This window comes from Calidris pugnax, unplaced genomic scaffold (genome assembly GCF_001431845.1).
Source record: "Calidris pugnax isolate Ruff unplaced genomic scaffold, ASM143184v1 scaffold38, whole genome shotgun sequence".
Taxonomy (NCBI): Eukaryota; Metazoa; Chordata; class Aves; order Charadriiformes; family Scolopacidae; genus Calidris; species Calidris pugnax.
Genome location: NW_015090995.1, coordinates 17,248,888 through 17,267,701, shown reverse-complemented (window position 1 = coordinate 17,267,701; position 18,814 = coordinate 17,248,888). Strand labels below are relative to the sequence as shown.

General features: G+C 39.2%; 1 protein-coding gene across 3 annotated transcripts in view; it reads right to left on the bottom strand.

Moving 5' to 3' along the window:
• The window catches only part of DIAPH2 (diaphanous related formin 2), a 235,680-nt gene extending 222,745 nt beyond the window's left edge, over positions 1 to 12,935 (bottom strand). For 2 of the 3 annotated variants that reach the window (XM_014955198.1, XM_014955200.1), the window contains exon 1: positions 12,670 to 12,935. In XM_014955198.1, the coding sequence (XP_014810684.1) occupies positions 12,670 to 12,789 (120 nt within the window). In that variant the 5' untranslated portion in view covers positions 12,790 to 12,935. The remainder of the gene's footprint in view (positions 1 to 12,669) is intronic. The other variant, XM_014955199.1, reaches the window with a different exon arrangement.
• Positions 12,936 to 18,814: the final 5,879 nt, after the last annotated feature.

The following is an 18,814-nucleotide window of genomic DNA, read 5'->3' as shown; positions in this document are numbered from 1 at the left end:
GAGTCTTCTACTGTAAGAGTTCTGGGCTGTCTGGCAGATAGCTATAAAAATAAGTGTAGCAAGAGAAACTAATACAAAGTTTCTGCATAGGAACTACAGGTTCCTCCAGGAAGACCTCACCTTACATGCAGTGTCTCAGTTGCACTAGAAGAGGTAAGTATTTGCATTAAGAAAAAGACAAGACATTGTATTTGACAGTGTGAAGACAGCATGTGGGACTGCACCAACTGTCAGCAGCATAAATGGGGAAAATAAGTAAGGGAATCCTACTTCACGTACTTGAATTATGAGGCTAAGCATATACACAGTTGCCACGCACATTTTACTTTTGGGGTCATCTGCAGACTAGCATTGCATTTATTTTTGCCTTAAATAATTTCACTTTCAAAATTTAATTATCTCAGTACTGGATACTTTATGGTCTTTCCTGAAGAACACTGTTTTAAAACAAACAAACAAACCAACCAACCAGAATTCAGATAGTTGAGTGCCAATTACATTGCATGATAAGAAGTTTACTTCAAAAGCTGCACCTCCTACGCTTCCTTTAGCAAAATACTAGTAGATTAGAAGTCCATTGGAATATTTTTTTAAAATCTTTTGATACCCATGTAGCTTTCTGTGCCTGTAAGAAGTGCCAGATTTACTTTATCAGACAAGAAGCCATCTGTCCCAGTGGTTACTATTGTACTGGTACTGGGGAGGATTGCTGTCAGTATCAGCATATTCCGTTTACTGCACCACAGCAAACAAACCCATGGGTTTGGAAGAAAACAGACTGAGATCACTTGCTAAACTAAGTCACCTGAATAGTCACTGGGTCACCCTCTGTGACCTAGCAGCCCCTAGTGCAGTAAATGGATGGTCTGGAACCATCCGGCTGCTTTTCTGCCACACGTGCCTGTCAGTACCATAGTCACTCCTATATCTCTGCTGCTTGTTCTTCAAGAAAGCACTTGTTTGACTTCTGAGCATTGAGTTTTCAGGGGACATGGAGTTTGCTTTTTTTGGTACAATATTACTGTGAACTGCCTTTGAAAAATTTTTGAACAGTTAAACTGGAAAAACTATGTCAAAACAAATCTTGACATACTGAGTGCAGACTTTCTCTCAATTTTATGCTTAGCAAGCAGTGGGTTTTAGCTCTTCCCTTTCAATGTAGCAGCAGAACAAAGTCGATTTTGCTAGGTAGTAATACTTGATGTGCATCAAATCGCTGTTCGTCCTCCTTCCTTGTTCCAGGCTCTCCTGAGTGCAAGTGGCTATCTTTTCATTCAGACACATTGTGGAGCTGCTCAGACTGAGTGAAAGCTATTACAAAGCTACTGAGTTTGGTCAATTAAGAGTAGTAAGAATAGGCCTCCTTTTATACCTCACTTCCCAAAGAGAGACATCTTTTTATGATGACAAGGTTCATCTCTATTCTTACTGAAGTGCGGTCTTAGTTTGTTTTTACCCTTTTATAGACACGCTGCCCTTTTAACTACAATTATATGCTTTAAACCTGGGATTAATCTTTTGTTGAAACCTAGGGTTTTCTTTCAAGATGAGCAATGACATGTTAACTTGACAGTGAGAGAGTTCTTTTAAAATCATTATGAAAAATGAAGCAGAAGCTGCTTTGAGAAACTGATGAGCAAATTCTCCAGTACTTCTACACAATTTTTCTTTTTCATTCCTTGCTTCCTATCTCACAGTGCACACAAGCAGAGCCTAATACCCCTGTGCAAGTGACAGGCTCAATTTTTATATACTTTTCTTCCTGTTATATGCAGAGATAGATTGGGGAAGATTCTTAACTTAGCATGCTGTTTGTTTCATAAAACATCTCTTGCTCTTGTGAGTACAGCAAACACCGGAATAAATGCCACAGCCCATTTGAACTTTCCTCAACTACTGTTTGAGAAGAGGATAAAACTGGTAGAATATACCTGTTGGGAGACAACTAATACATTTTACAATAAAGCAGAAGACCCATAGCAAGTTGCAAAAGTTGACATAAAGTCTACACTGTGAAGAGCTCCACTGGATACTGGGCAGCTCCTTGAAAATGGAGTATTTTACTTTTGATAGATGTTAAGGAAGTGAGGATGTGTATTTGCTTTGTTAGGGTTATTTTTTAAATAGTAAGAAAAACCCCACAAAATCCAACCAACCAAAACATAGCCCACAAAGGAACTGGCAGTAGAAGGGATGCAGTGAGCCAAAGAAGCAGGAATTACTTGTGAACATTATTCATTTTGTGTGCACTCAGCAGTCTTGGAACATATGGTCACAAGGATCACATCAACAACTTATTAGAATAATGTTGCCTGTCTTCCAAGACACAGACTTACTAGGAAAGAGCAAGTATTTGATCCCTTCATTAAAAAAAAAAAAGTGGATTATAACGTTACTTTTTTCTCCCCTAATAAGAAACAAAGAGATACTAAAACTTGGTAAAATAAGCAATTTTGCTGCCATAGCAAGGAACTTTGGCTTTTCCTTGAAGAAACGAAACTCTGGATGGAGTAACTTCAGCAGGCACAGACTCAATAGCCAAAGCACATCGGGTTAAACTGGATTTATGGCTGCTGTGATACACACAAGGGCTTTCTGTTCCTTTTCCTATTCTTTCCTGTTTATAATAGTTTCCTGAGAAGATTATTTGTCCTTCAGGGAAGTAGGAAATGAAGCAGTATGTGAACAAAGAGGAATTATATTATACATAATAATGAGGAAGCCAGTGGTATCATTGGACTTTAGTACAGGTAAGATTCCCTGTTAAGAAGTAAGAAATTCAGGACGATCACAGATGCTTATAATGGGTTAAAGAGAATCTGTTACCTTCTGCTGAAGGGAAAGAAGCAAAAAAAATGGATTTACTGTGATATTTAAGCATGGTATGTGCTTAAGTTACCCATGAATAACCGTATGAATTTTTTAAATTATATAAAGGTTTTCCCATAAATTCATGGAACAATTTGGTTTAAATATAAGATGTTAACTGCTGGGATTACTACTTATCTTGTAAGTAATTCAGGAATTAGTATGAATCACAGAATACCGTTAACTAACCTTAACGAATTTAGGGAGCCTGTCTTAACCACCCTAGCTTTGTCTTAAGTTCAAATGTGGATGCATATTTGTACAATTTGAAAATGGAAATTGTATATCTGGTTTACAGATGGAAACTTTATCAAAGCCTACTGCTGTACGCTTTACCGTTCTAGTTTGGGAGTGCTTCCACCAAGCTGTGAATGAACTGGAGAATGAAAATGAAACTGCACTGCTGCAAGACGGTAGAAGAGTAGGGAATGGAGAATTGTAAAGGTTAGAGAGACTGCAACAGACATTGCCTACTATATTTCTAGCTCAGCCAAGAAATTGTGCGCTGAATCAAAAGAAGTTTCCTCTCCTCACTTTTTCCTGTTAATGAGAACAAAGCAGTGGAGATACACTTGCCATAGAGGAGTGGAAAGGAAAAACTGAAGCAGTTCCAGTGAAGTGGATTGCCTGGGAGCAGCAGTTCTCGCTGCCCCATTATATAAGACCAAAAAAAAAAAAAACCAGACAAATCTGGTTTTATGGGAAATAAGACTGGCAGCAGTACCAGAAACAAAGCACCAAAGTCAGGACAAAAACCAGTTATTAGGTGCTTCAGTGTTGAGGCTTTGGTTGCAACTTAGGTCTCAAGTCTGGTTATGAACTGCGTTCTACTAATCTGTCATATTGATTAGTTCACTCAATCTGTGAGTGGTTAAGGCTTTTAAAAGCAAGGACTTGCAATGACTATTAAAACAGTTCTTATTGTATTTAAGTTTTTCTTCAGCATATTCAAAATCAGATAGAAATGCTACCGTATTGCTTACAAAGAGGGACAGACTCAGACTGAAGTATCCCAGCTAACTTCAGCTAGCGTGGCAACTTTTGAAATTGGCCACCTAACATGGATTTACCCTTTGCATTTCAGATTACGTATTTAAACCTTTTTCTTAAGGTACCCTCCAAATGTGGCTGGCACAAAAATTAATATATATATATGGCATCAATGTATATGCTTAGCCTGATATTCTGTTGTCCTTCTTTATGCACGTACTTACCCTGTTCTAATGCAACTAGAACAGTGCATGTAACCATCTCAACTATTAATAGCTGTCAAGTTCTCATCTACTTATGCACTCACATAATTACAAGTGCAAACATTCAGCAGAGTTCCATATGAAGCCACAGTATTTTAGAAATTATTTCAATGTTATAGGTATAAGAACAATTCACAGCAGGAGACTATGAAGAACCAAAATATGACAGGAAAGCAGGATACTCTATACTGTACAAAAACTAACTACTTCTATCTCTTGTTAGGCATCTAGAATCTAATGTATCTCATGTCAGCTTAGTATTTGTTCATTACAAGCTACACTCATTTGAAAAAAAAAAAAAAAAAAAAAAAAAAAAAAAAAAAAAAAAAAAAAACCAACAAACCAACCACAAGCATCTTTAAAGGTCTATTTCTAACAACCAACATTATTATTCTTTCTTACTATGGTAACAGCTAGACTGCAAAACTAACATTTTTCCTGACCAAAGTACTTATTTAGGACTGCTCAACCATCCCTGTGAGACCAACAGAAATTTATACAGAGCCACTTCTAAACATATAACTGTGACAAAAAGGTATCATCAAGAACATTTAAGGTCTGTGGTTATTTCCTCTCACGCTCATGCCTAAACATGCATTATGATGCATTTTTGATCCCATACAGAACTAAATTATTAACATTTGAGTAGCTAATCCCTGAACTAAGAAACAGGAGAGAAGGGGCCTGTGTACCTTCAAGCCAAACTGCATCCATCAGTACCTTTACTGCCTACAAAACCTAGCATTACAGTTGCTGCTTTACTGGCTGTACATCTACAGTCCCACAGCTGGGATTAAACAGCACTATTACTCAATGCCTCTAACTAAACTTTATTTAGAAAATTGTTCTGAACTACTAGGTAGCACTGCTCTTAAAGTTCCACATTCCCCAACTAAGTTCTCCAGTATTTATTCTCACATAAGAGGGTAAACCAAATACATTAATTTGGGTTTATTATAAAGAGAAAACTTCATATTTCCTCTACAATTCGGAGAGTAGTAAGGGCATGTTTGTTTAAAAACATTAAACACACAGAGACGCACAAAAACACTGAGGAATAGAAGGCAGGATTCTTTCAAATTATGGGGCTTTTTTAATCAGCTGGTGACATTCACACTTACATTCTACACTTTCAAAACACATTTAAACACACTTAACTGTTGTGAAGTATCAATTGAAAATATTTTTTAGTAATTAAAAAATATTTTTCACTTCGATGCCCTCTATATCTGATAACACTAGGCAAAGGACACTTAGAAGCAGCAAACATGCATCACACGTTCAGCATACCTAATACTTTCTCCAATACTATCTTGTCTCCAATGATTTACTCTAAGGATCACTTAAAGGACCAAGACAGGAACTTTACAATTAAGCCACCCAAGATACGCATCACCTGGAACTTTCTCTTCTCCCACTCTCTCCCCAAACTGTCTGAAATTAATACACAACTACAGTTTCCTGTTTACACTGGAAGAGCCCATATCTACTAGAAACTCTTAAGACATTTTTGTTTTATATAACAGAGGTGTGGTGGTATTACAGTATGCACTACACCTTGTGACCAAATATTAACACACCCAGGTGGATTGAGTACCTCCAGTAGTTGTATCAAACCATACAACATTTTCATGTGTGGGCTTGCTCCAGAATTGAACTTCTAAGTTATTTCTCAGTTTCTATAAACCAGAGAAGTTTATGGTTTATATCATGATCTAGGTTACAGTATCATTTAAATGCCATAGCAGATCATTGTCAGGTCCGCCCTTGTGCATATAATGTGCTGCTATCACACCATGTCCAACTAAACCGTTATCACAAGAAGATGGCTGAAAAATACACACAATCATAATTTAATAGTGCTCATGGATGAACTTTAGAAAACAAGGAATTCCACTGTGCCATAACACCAAACTTATTACTTCTAGTGCATAATCAAAGAAGCAAGACTAATAAAGGAGGGGCTTTTGTTCTGTTTCATGACTTTGTTTGTCCCACTGCCACACAAAAGCCGGAGCTAGCAGAGCATTAAGGTGGGTATGGAGCCTGCTTAAGCCCACACTGCTGCCCCCCAAAAAACCTGATTCTTTAAATGTCACCCCTTTCTCATATACAATTAATCAATACTTAAAAAGTAGAATATATTAGCTTTCCAGACTGCATGAATTATGTACCTTAGAAACTGGAATCTTTGACTAAGTGAGAAGAAAGAGCTGTAAAAGCGTTGGGACAACATTAGTACTAATGACTTTTGTCGAGCAAGATGCAGCTTAGTTACCTATTAGGAAGTTACACTTGAAAGCAGTAAATCTAGAGGTGCTCACTCAGCCAATACTGCCTGAAAAAGCTACTTGATTCATGAGACCTTAAGATCAGTTTGATACAAAAAATAACATGCAAATTTAAGACAAGCTAGCTATGTCTACCTGTTATTTTATAAATTGCTGCAAAAATACTAAAGAAAGACTTCAAACCGTTCATCTTCTCTTAAAGTGTCTGCTCTACTACCATAGCCCTTTATAGGAAAAAACTTGTTTCCTCTAAAATAAAGTTACTGAATTACTAAAAAAAAAATATACTGTACTTAAAGAATGGCCACAACATAAAAGTTGTAAGGAACTGCATTAAAATATTCATTTCAGTAACTTCCTAATTTCTTGTGGTTTTAAGGTTGAACAAGTAAACTGATGAATAATCAACTGAAATTAGTTGCTTCACCAACAACTGCCATCTCTTGTTCTACTTTACCTCTAAATTGCACAGGAATGACAAGAATTAAAAGAAGGTTGTTAGCCATTACTGTTTGCCTCTAAAGAACTGCAACAGATGCAGAAAAGATGAAGTCATCTTGTGACCCAGGCCAAAGTTTTTGAGCCTATCTTTTCCTTCTACAGCAATCACAGTATCATTAGAACACTTTACAGGCTATTTGTAATACAAAACAAAAGTTCATCCTCAATAACTTTGATATTCCAAATTGTAGTGCTTAAAATCTCAGAAAACATCACTTGTACTTGATATGCACACTGTCAGTTCTCACTGTATTTGTCTTCCAGTTGCCTAGGTGGAATCTGCTTTGTTTGCAAAGCTTCCTGTACTGTACAGAACAGCTCTACAGTTTTGTCTTACAAGTAGTAGTCCAGGAAGTTTAATTACCACAAGCAGATAGGCTTATCACGGTATCTATCACCTCATTTAAACAGTGTCAATATCAATTCACATTAAAAGCTAAAGCATTTACTTAAACATCAGCAGCAAGCATGCACTACTCTACTATATTAGAAATAATGCCTAATCAGTACGCTTTTCAGCAACAGAACCAAAATTTCCCAAGACATTAATTTCACTTTTCAGTAACGTCTGTACCCTAATTAACTCCACTTGCTGGAATATCTTGACTTTGATCTAATAAGACCAAGAATCTTCTAAAACACAAGCATTTTGCTTCACTTTTTCCTCAAGCATACACTTGAAGCAAGAATCCTCTGCAGGCATGCACAGATTTTACTCAGACACTATGATCTCAAATGTAATGCATTTTATTCATTTGCCAAAAACTTCTGCTCAACCTGACTCATAGTTCACATATGCAGCATACAAACATCTCAACGATTCATGTGTAAAAAGCACATAATCTCTCCACAGTAAAGTGACATCAAACAACCTTAGGAGTCAAAGGTGATGGCGGGGTGTAGGTCCTGTAGCACACAGTCTGTCTGACAGTGACTGACTTCATAAATTAAAGCCCTTGTTAACTCCTGCACTGATTTGGGTGGAGCAATGTAGCTGGGAAATCTCTCCTCCCAAGCACACTCAGTTTACTTCTGTTTTAAATTGATAAAAGCTTTTACTTCACTGTTTGACGCCAGTTTATGGCACATTAGTCAGAATGTTGAGTTAATAACTTTTGATTCATCTCAAAGCTCGCGGGGTTTAAAAGACTTCAGTATTAAGCATAAACAATTTCTGCTTTTAAAACAAGGTATGAGTTACTCCAAGTTGGATGAATCACCAAATCCACTTGCTTTCCTATTAAATAAGCTCTCTCTTACCCCTAACAATTTGGTTTTCATCTTACACAAGATCCTTCTTGTAATATGCTTTTAAAGACAGCATCACACTCAGAAGACAGCCTCTTTCAGAGGAGTACCTATCACTGAACAACTACCACACAGACCTAAAGTGAACTTGAGAGTAACAGAGAATGCTTTTAGCATGGCATGGGCCACTACAGCCACAGAAATACGTTAATTATGCCAATACTAAACCAACACAATGCATTAAAATTACTTCAATTAAAAACCACACAAAAACTACTGGCCATATTAACTTCTAGTTAGCCAGTGTTCTACCAGTTGGGAAGCACCACAAATCCTGCTATAACACCTCTTTTCAAGTACTGATTCATATAATCACAGATGTTGGAAAGCATCTCATTCCTTGCTCAGTTTAGCCTAGACTCTTACCCAAAAAGCAGGGTCAACATGAAATTCAAACCAGCCTGCTAAAGGCTTTTTCCAGTTTTGCACATCTTGGAAACATCCAACGACGGTGATTCCAGTGCCTCTGGTCAACCAACGCTTAATCGTTTTTGTTCCCCCGCCCCTTATACTCAGGGTTCCTCTCCAGTGACCTCTCCTGCTCCTTTTTATAACCTCAGTCTCACATTCTTCTCCCATGAACTTCCGTAAAAAGTTGGCTTCAACTTCCCAACTAACAAGGTGAACAACTTGATAAGACTCTGGGTTCAGCTAAGCTACAATATCTATGCCAAATCAGACACGACACTTTTCGATGCTTACTGATTTCCTAGGTATTCAACAGAATTATATACTTCCCATATGATAGTGAAGTGCTAAAAAGAGTAAACAATATCTAACTTAAGGATTAACAAACATCGGAATCCCAGCAATCTCCCTGACAACATTAATTTAGTCTGTTTCCCCTAGTATAACGAGCATACTTTTAAACAAGCAAAATAAGCTCATTGCCAAACCCAGTTAAGAATGTAACTACTCATTGCCATCTCATGCCAGCCTTTTCTCAGGTCTGGCGTGAATTCAGGTGATTGTTTGCCAAAACAATTTAATTTTTTCTGCCCATTTCATTGCAAACAAAAATAATGACAAAACCACTAGGCACTCATTTCCACCTCCAGTCCTTGTACCAGCAAAAAATGAGAAAAAAAAAAAGATTAAATCAGAGATCTTTCAGCAACTGTGATTTGTCATAGTGCTCATAAGACAGACATTAAATTTTACAAAAATATTCTAGTTTACACACTCCTAGTATAAAAACTGGAACTAAATTCTCATTGTGCAGTTCTGTCAAGTGCAACTAATTATATGAAACTCAAATTACTCTCAAAATGACCTAAAGCAGAAAAGAAACAGTTCTATTATCTGCAATTATTTGTGTGTGGACATACACATCAATTATCTTACAGAAAAATACTTCACACCACCATTTTCTTTTCTGGCACAGATCCTCTCTTGTTAGCTTTGTCTTACTTCCTATCTATCAGGAATAAATGCAATTGATCAGGCTTCAGTCCTTGGGGGGGAAAAAACAAAACCAAACCACCAAAACACAAAAAACCAACCAAACCACTAGGCATCTGCAGGCCAAGCACCATTGCTCAACTTTTACTTTCAGACAGAGAGCATGGGGAAACAAAGAACTTCTACCTTCTTCTTCTAGAGTCTCCCTTCCCCGAAAATAATTACTTCACCTTTCCTAGTTCACTGTCATCTACAGCCATTTTTAGTCTATCGTATGAAAATCATTCCCCTAGACTTCTTTCCAATGACTTGCCTAATTTCAGCTGCTAGGCTAGAAACTAAAAATAAATCCTCTGTTATATGTAGTTGCACACCCTCTCTCACCAAGCCCTTGTTCAGCACTCCACTTGACGTGTGAAATAAGTTCTGGAAAAGACACGCTCCTCTGAGCACATTGAGTTCCTTGAATTATACGCAACAAACTGACAGAGTGCAGGTTGATTCATCTCTATAACTCTACTGACACTTGAGAAGTTATGAAGTCGAACCAAGAAAATCTGCACGTCAAACTCTGAGAAGCTACAAACTCAGTGACAACTTAACACTTGCACAAATAGTGTGGCTTCTCTTACAGAAGTCCCAAATATACCATCACCTTATTTGCACAGTGAGGAGAACAGGAACAAGGTTCAAGAAAGGTTGCTTTCTGACTACCTATTGATATTGCTAATCTCAACTCCTCATTCAAAATTAAAGCCAGCAAAATTTATTAAGATTATTCTCCTATGAGATGAATCCTTTCCCCGATTACAATCTTGCCCTTCCCTTGCAAACCCAGAGCAGTAATTGATAAATCTGGCTGTCTGCTAGCACTTCCTCAAGTTAAAGCACACCTGAATCCCATCCCTTTCCCTCCTCAGAGGTAAATCCCTCTTCATGTCAGTTTTATACACCATTTGTTTCCATCATGCCCAGGAATAAAAAAAAAAAGTACTTTCCCATTCAACCCATTCACTCAATTATATCATCAGAGGCTAGTACCTTTATCTCAGGGCAAAACTATCTTTCAGAAGGCATCCCATTCAAGCAACATACTACTACTCTGATCACTATTGCTGCTGCACAGAAACCATCCCCTCAAGAAACAAAAGTATATGACTGCAAATATTAACATAATGTACTTTTCCCACTAAATGTAACAATAAAAGTCTACTCTAGTGATTCTATAATAACTGAAAAGAACATGCAACAGAAATAGTTGTCCTGGTCAATCCAATTTTGAGCTTATTTCACTCTGATTTTTTAAATTGCACATTTCTTTCAAAGTGTTCTCCTCTGCCAAAGCAATATTCAAATTTGTGTCCGCAGCTTCAACTAGAACAACTTTCCTGTGTGATTTTTAAAGCACTTCCCTGCAGGCATCTTCCAGCAGCCTTCCTAGCTACTTAGGCTAGGACATAGTAAAGGCAGTATAAACATAAACAAACATCTTGTTTATATGAAGTAGTATATTTATCCTGTGCAAGGAAGTATGAATTTGTTTTCAGTAACACCATAAACAAAGTAACACATCATATTCCGTTGCATTTTGCTAAGATACCCATAGTTACTTTTAATACAAAGGCTTCTCAAGTTATTCAGCATTCTAGCATTCTGTCATCCTTTTAAGTAATTGTTACTTTCAGTAACTTTTTAAAGCATCATCTGTTACAAATTTAACATCTTCCCCACCTGCATTCTAACTTAGTTGTCAGTGACAAAAAAAACCCCACAGTTCTCTGGCTACTCAGCCCCAGGCTCTGCTGCACTCCATTCGATGAAAGGAACACAAGGTGAGGGCACTGACATACTGACTTGATTTTACCACTGTCTGTGAAAAACTTTGCATAGATTAAATAAAGTTTGTAACTGGTATTCTATTCAATAAAAAAAGTCAGGGGAGTTTTAAGTGTCCACTGTACTGCTGCTCTTCAAAATCCATCAGAAAACTGAGGAAAAATTAGTTGATTTCACTGAATTTTTAGAGTTGGAAGGGACCACAGAGATCATCTAGTCCAACTCCCCTGCTAAAGCAGGACTGCCTAGAGCTTGTCAGAGCACGTTACTCAGGAGCATCCAGGCGGGTCTTGAAAATCTCCAAAGAAGGGGACTCCACACCCTCCCTGGGCAGCCTGTTCCAGGGCTCTGCCACCCTCACTGTGAAGAAGTTTTTCCTCATATTTGAGTGGAACCTCTATCCACTATCCTGATCCAAAGTTAAAATAAGTTAAGTAAGAAAAGTAAACAATTAAAAGTAAACACTCTCATATTAACTGGTTTTGCTGCTGCTACTACATGTATAAAGTGAGGTATAAATAAAGCAGTGCCACTGGCTTTGAAACATGCCTATGTTTCAAGTAGAAATACTTTCTCTCAAATCAAAAAGCACAGGCATAATGAAAAAACTCTACATAACGAACAAACCCTCCTAAAGAGCCTGACAGACCTTTCCAAAAAGACGGGGAAATCTCCACATTTTTAAATCGCTTTGACATGAATTCAGAAGTTGGGAGGCACGTCGCTTGCACCATCACTACCAACAATCGGAATGCCTCAACACAGGGGGAAAAACCCAACCCCAGCCTGTGACGTCTCCCTCAGAAGGTGAGCGGAGACAACAGGTCCCGCTCCCAGAGCGGCGCCGCCGCCCGGGGAACCCCCGGCTCCTTTCAGCCGCCGCCCCCGGTGCGTTACCACAGCGCGGCCCGCCGCACGCCCCCCGCCAGCTGCCACCTCCCGCTCCCGCGCACCGCCCAAAAACCCTCACGGAACCTCACAGCATCGTTGGGTTGTTTTTTTATTTTTTAAAAAGGGCCTTTAATTCCTGAAAGCCCGGCACCCCCCAGGCCCAGCCGCACGCCCCTCCGCCCCAGCTACTCTACTCGGGAAGCGACAAGACGGCCCCCAAGCCGCCACCACCTCCTCCCCCGCCTGCCTCCTCCTCCCACACCTTCCTCCTCCTCCCCAGGCCGCCCCCTGCCCCCCTCCCAGACCCACGGCTCGCTCACCAGCTTGGGCTTGTTCCGGCTCTCCTCTTCCGCGGCGCGCCCACTCCGCTTCGGGTTCATCCTGCCGGAGCTCAGAGGCTCCTCGCCGCCGCCAGCTCTCGGAGCCCCCTGACCCTCCATCCTCCCACCGGCTCCGCGCCCCAGCAGAAACCCTTTCTCTCACCGGGTCTGTACCCTCAAGGCCCCATAGGGCCAACACGCACCACCGGGCGTCTCCCCGTCCCCTCCCCGGAGCAGTTCCTGGTCCTGCTACCCCGCCGCCTCCTCCCAATCCACCGCCTCAGAGACGCCGGAGGCCTCCGGGCATGCGCGGCGCGCGGCCGGCGTTACTGCGCATGCGCCAGCGCCCTGCGCACGCGCTGTGGGGGCCGGCAGCCGCCCGCCGCTCGGAGGGCGGGAGCGGAGGAGGGCTGGCGGTGCCCGGCCAGGAAATGGCGGAATTGAGGGGTTTCGAACAGAAACGCCCACTGGAAAAGGTGAAGCGTGAACTAGAACTGATCGCCGCCCCGGCTTTGGCGGCACGGAGCAGGCGTGTGGGTGGATTTAACCGGAGGGCCGCCGGCTGAGTCGTGCCTCAGGTTGCTGTGAGGAGGAAAGGCCCACAGCCGTGCGCGGCCGCCTCCTGTCAGGCGGAGGTGGCTGGTCTGTGGGTGGGCAGAGAGCTGAGGCGGCCGGAGCCGGCTGTGGTAGTGCTTTCGGGCTTTCGAGAAAGCAGGGCGGCCGGTGATGGCTGTGGCAGGAGGTGTTTTGGAGAAAAGCCCTGTTGGTGTTTTGGAGAAGAGCCCATCTGATCGGCCTCACCCAGCAGCGCTGGGCCGCCTGCGCGGGGTCCCAGACGCTTCACACACAGAGAGTTTCCTCATGAGGTGCTTCTGACTCAACTGTGTTTCCTTGTGTTTTATTTTGGAAACACATGAGACACAAAGGATTGCTATGGTGTTTTAACCAAACCCGAACTATTGTTACCACAAACAAAAGACTTAAATTTCTTTTCCTTCTGAATTGAGAACTTCAGTCCCCAATATCTGAGTCATCTGCACATGCTCATGGTTCACAACAGTGAAAGAAATGGCTTAAACTGTTTCTGTGGGTTCCAGATTCCCTTTGGTTGAGCTTCACTGTGTAAACTGAAGGTCTCTTGGCACAGATGTACCAGTGTGGAAAGTGGAAAGTGGAAACAAGGATCACTTGACTGATTATTAGAGAGCTCATGTTGACAGATGTCTTAATATTAATATAACCGTTATTTTAGAAAGAGGAAAACACGTGTTGGTATAGTGGAATCTATTCTTATTAAGTTATACTGAGAGAACACTTATGGAAACAATCATGAACTGTTGTTTTGGTGGGACAATGGTGATCTGCAAATCTTTGGAGTTCAAATTTCGATACAAACATATTACTTTATTGCCTGATAGAAAAGTGCCCAGCTCAGCACTGCTTCCACAGTGGGCTCATTCTTTTTCAAAAGGCAAGTGAGACCAGTACAATGAATTTTCCCCATCTTTGTCCAATATACACATGGTTAAAGCATGCCTGAGATTCACGTAGCTGTCTGCGTTTCTTGTCTCTCTTCACTTACCTGAGTACTGGATGAAGTAGGGCATCGTTTTTTTTTTAAATCCAATAGTGAAAACCTGTGGTAAAATATGTAAATACCAGCTTTCAATTAAAGTGACAGCTCTAACAACTGCAGGGGGTCTTAACATTGGTGTAGAACTTTTGCAGCAGAAGTTAGTAGGTTATATAATAGGTCAGCTCTGTCAAGCTGCTCAGTTCAAAACTTTCCTTTGGGATACAGCTCTTCTTTATAGTAAAAGCTATCCTTTTATTTAATTTTGCTGATTTTATCAGTAAGTATTTGGGCATAATTTATGCTATCTTAACCACACATAACTGTGGAATTTTGAAATTATTTTAATCATTTGATTGCAGTGACAGACAATGCAATGTTATTTCCAACCACACCAGTTTATAATTTACAGTGCTTCATTCTACAGCAACAGTTCAAAAACAATTTGCTAGTTTCAGTTAAAAAGAAATGCTCAGATCTGTTTTTTTTTCTTCTTCTTAGTTAGCCCAAAGTGCTGTTTTGGTTTTCTGCGCTGTCTTTATTTGTATTAAGCAGCACCCGTAACTGAAGCAGAAAGGTCAGTCATTCCAGAATTGGAGAAAACAGAGAATAATTTCCAACTGCCTGACATCTCTGTATGCAAATTTAAGTTTTTCATTCAAACTCTGTAGCACTATATTTGTTAAGCATAACTCGTAAGCGCTTAAGAGCAGAACATTACAAAAGTACTTTGTGGTATCACTGAAAACAAGTGCACATGGCAGAACTCAAGAAAATTGAGTAAATGTATGTTCAGGCATTGAATTAATTCAGTTTTTGGTGGAGTAAAACTCATATCACATTCATAATTTGAAGTAAACCAGGGAGAAAAGCACTGAAGTCAGGTTTAGGGACTATGCACATTACAGTGAAAAGAGAACACAGAACATTTGATATTTTCACTGTCAATACGCAGTAATAACCTAGTCTTGTCTAATTGATGGAGAAAAAATGTGTAACCATCAGGCTATAGCTACGTCATGTGATGGAAGAGCTAACCCACAAGTACTCTTACTTCCTCTTTTCTTTCTGCTGTTTGCCTGCTCTCCTGGGAAAAACGGCTGCTTGGTTAGCACAGTTGCCGCTTTTTTTTTTTTAACTCTGAATTACAAATATCTTGCAAGTCTCCACATAGAGTGCTCAGCTGTGACTTAAAATTGTCTGAGTCGTACAAAACATTGCTACAGGATTTTCTGGAGACCTGCTTTTGAATAAATTACTATAAATCAAGCATCATTAGATCTACTTCAGTCTCTCAGCAGAAGTTAGACCCTACCTTTTTCTTTTTGAAAATGTTTTTAGTCCAGCATTTTGGTATTCTTTTTTTTTTTTCCCAGTTTCTAAGGCTGAGAAACAAATATTCCATGTATGAACCTGTGAACATGTAAACTCTGTAGACAATTCTCAGCAAAAGGAGTGAGGTTAAATAATGCAACGATCCCAATTAGGAAAATTTAAATACAAAAGCCCCTCCAAACCAAAACAAAAAGAAGCCCAGAAAGCCACAGTTTTGCTTAAGGCAACCAGACAAACCTCAGATCGTTTTGGCAGTCAGTTTGCAATGCAGTATTTTGGCCCGGCTCCGAGAGCAACATAGTGTGGCCTGAGGGTGGGAACTAGTAGTTGTACAAACTGTTCTTTACTTGGCTTAATGTCTAAAGAAAGTGTATTTTAAAACTGTGCCTTTTACAAAAATAATTTCACAACTTAAAAAACTTGTAACTTGAAAGGCCACTGCTATGTAGATGCTAACATTTCTCCTTGTGGTTTTGCCTGTAATCTCAGTCACATTCAGTCACGTAACCACAGGTAACAGTGCCAGAAAACTGCAAATGTGCATCTCTAAAAAAAAAAAAAAGGATGCACAATTATCTTACAACAAAATGATCATAGATTGATAGGCATGAAGTATTTTGAGCCTTTTCAAAACATGTATTTTGTATCCGAATTTGGATGAAATAGGCCTTTGAAGACGACTGGCTGACCCAGCAATGTAAGAACTAGTTGCTCTAGCACCCTTCTCTAAACATATAAAAAATACAATTGTGCAAGATTCCAGAAGACACACACTCCAAGTATATCTGAAAAAGAAAATGGTTCTCTGTTTATGAGATTTTAGAAATTCAGTGATGGAATTTCAGTTTGCCAGAGAAGGCATAGGCTTCTGCTTAATAACAGCAGTTCTAACACAGCTATAGTTGTCCGGTCACCAAACCAGCTATTCAGGTTCCAGTCCTTGAGAAATGTCCTATTCTCCAGGTTTCTAGTATTGAAGACACAGTTAAGACAGTTGCAGTCTTTGTCCTAACTGCACTGGGAGGAAAAAAAAAAAAAAAAAAAAAAAGGAATTGTTCTGTGTACTACCAGGAGAGAAAAAGAGAAAACAGGCAGTATTTAACTTAACCACAAACAGGAAATATGCTGCTAAGTCACCCAGTAGTACATTCCCCTGCTTTTCATCCAAAAATTCTATATCATTAGCACAACCACTCTACCACAGAAAACATACCACAATCTTTCCACTACTCCTGTTGAGCTGTAGACTTTCTTCCAATTGTCTTGCGTCTCCTCCTGATCAGTATCATCACTGCAGTCGGTTTTAACTTTCCTGCCGCTCCCTCCTTTTTCAAGTTTTAGTTGGAATCTGTTCACGTTTAGGAATTTTAAAAAAATGCCAAAATATGTCTTCAGAAGGAAATCAATCTAAGATTGTTTACAGTGGGTAAGAATGGGGTAAATAATAGAAAATCACAGAGTATATAGCTTATCTTAATAGGTAGGAAAATAGGATTAGAAGTATTAACTACTAAGCAGTGGAAATCAATGAAGAGCATTACTTGCATATGAATAGATATTCCCTATTGACAAAATAACCTCACTTGCTAAAAAATACTCTATTTAATAAATATGATTTCTTTACAAACCTAAATCCAGAGAAAATCCAGTCACTGATAAGATAATTCCAATAAATACTTGTTTGCTAAAGCTTTATTTAATCTAAAACAATCATTTCCTGGCTTGTTTAAGGCAACAGTTGTACATTCTATAGTGTTTGTGTACATTAAGTCACAAGAAGTCACTATCATATTTATACAAATTTTGTAAGATTTGAAGGTTCATTAGAATGTCCTATATTAACCATTAAAACAAAGTGACATTTCATGTTACGATCATGAACAGTATCAGAAATGTTAATTAAAAGAAAAACTAATAATGAACATTTCTATAAATGGGTAAGCATTACAACTGTAGCAAGGTTAGTTTTCTATGGCTACAGCTACATTTTGTTTTTCACCAGCTATGAGATGGCTACACAACAGTTCACATATTACACTATAAACTTTTCAATTTTAAGTTAAATTACACATTTTGCCTGCGTATACATACATTTTGCCTGTATAAATAAGTATACACTTATTTATAGGAAGAGGAAGCTGACGGCTTCCCACCTATTGTTTAAAAACGTTCTTATGTTGCATATGTTAGCGAGGTAATTACCTCTGGTCACAGCAGACCTATAGTTCAACTTGGCTTTCTATGTCTAATTTAAAACCTAAAGCACTGTAGCTAGATGAAGAATATCATTGTTAAAGTACATTAAAAGTACAGAATCTACTTGTGTCAAGGCGCTTCATTAAAGTGACTTTCCTGGTTTCAGCTGGGAAAGAGTTCATTTTCCTTCTAGTGGTTGCTGTGAAAGGAATGTCAATAATATGTAATGTTTTTAATTGTTGCTACGTGATGTTTACGCTATTCAAGGACTTTTTTCAGCTTCCCATAGAGAAAAAGGATGGAATGGGCAACGAAATATTCCATTCCATAGATATCACAGTCAACACATAAATCGAGGTTTGCCAGAGGACACAAATCAGCCATTACTGCTCCCAACAGTGCCAATTCACTGGGTGGCAAGAGTGCCTCATGTCATTATTAGTGATATTATTACTGTTATTTTTCCAAAAGGAAAAACTTTGTTTCTATTAAACTGTCTTTATCTCAATCCATGAGGGTGGTTTTTTTGTTTCCTTTCCCCTCTTTTTTTTTCCCTCTTCCCCACACCCTTGGCAGGGGCTGGAGAACAGGGGGGAGCAAGGTGAGCGTGGTTCTAGTCGCTGGCTGGGTTTAAACCATGACAGTGACTTATATAAATCCAGAAATAAAGTGAATAATGATTTTAATCTGAACAAATCTTTAGTTATTTCAATTTACTCCAGGCCAGGCTCGCCTAATACTTAGAAATCAAACCATCAATACGCTTTTTAGGTTTATATTTTCTGGTGTGTTACTTCTTTGTTACAAGCATTTTCCCTTATTGAAGCAATTAACTAATTTAGATGAATTCTGTTTTCACCATTTTCTGTTTTTTGACCACTTAGCCTATAATTCTAAATCACAACTAGGTTTATCTTCTCCAAATGACTTTTTACTTTCAAATTTTAACAGAACGTTAAGTGAACATTCATGACTCATTCATGTTTTCTAGAAAGAACACGTATGAAAAAATTGCAGAGGGTGACTTCAGACAATGATGCA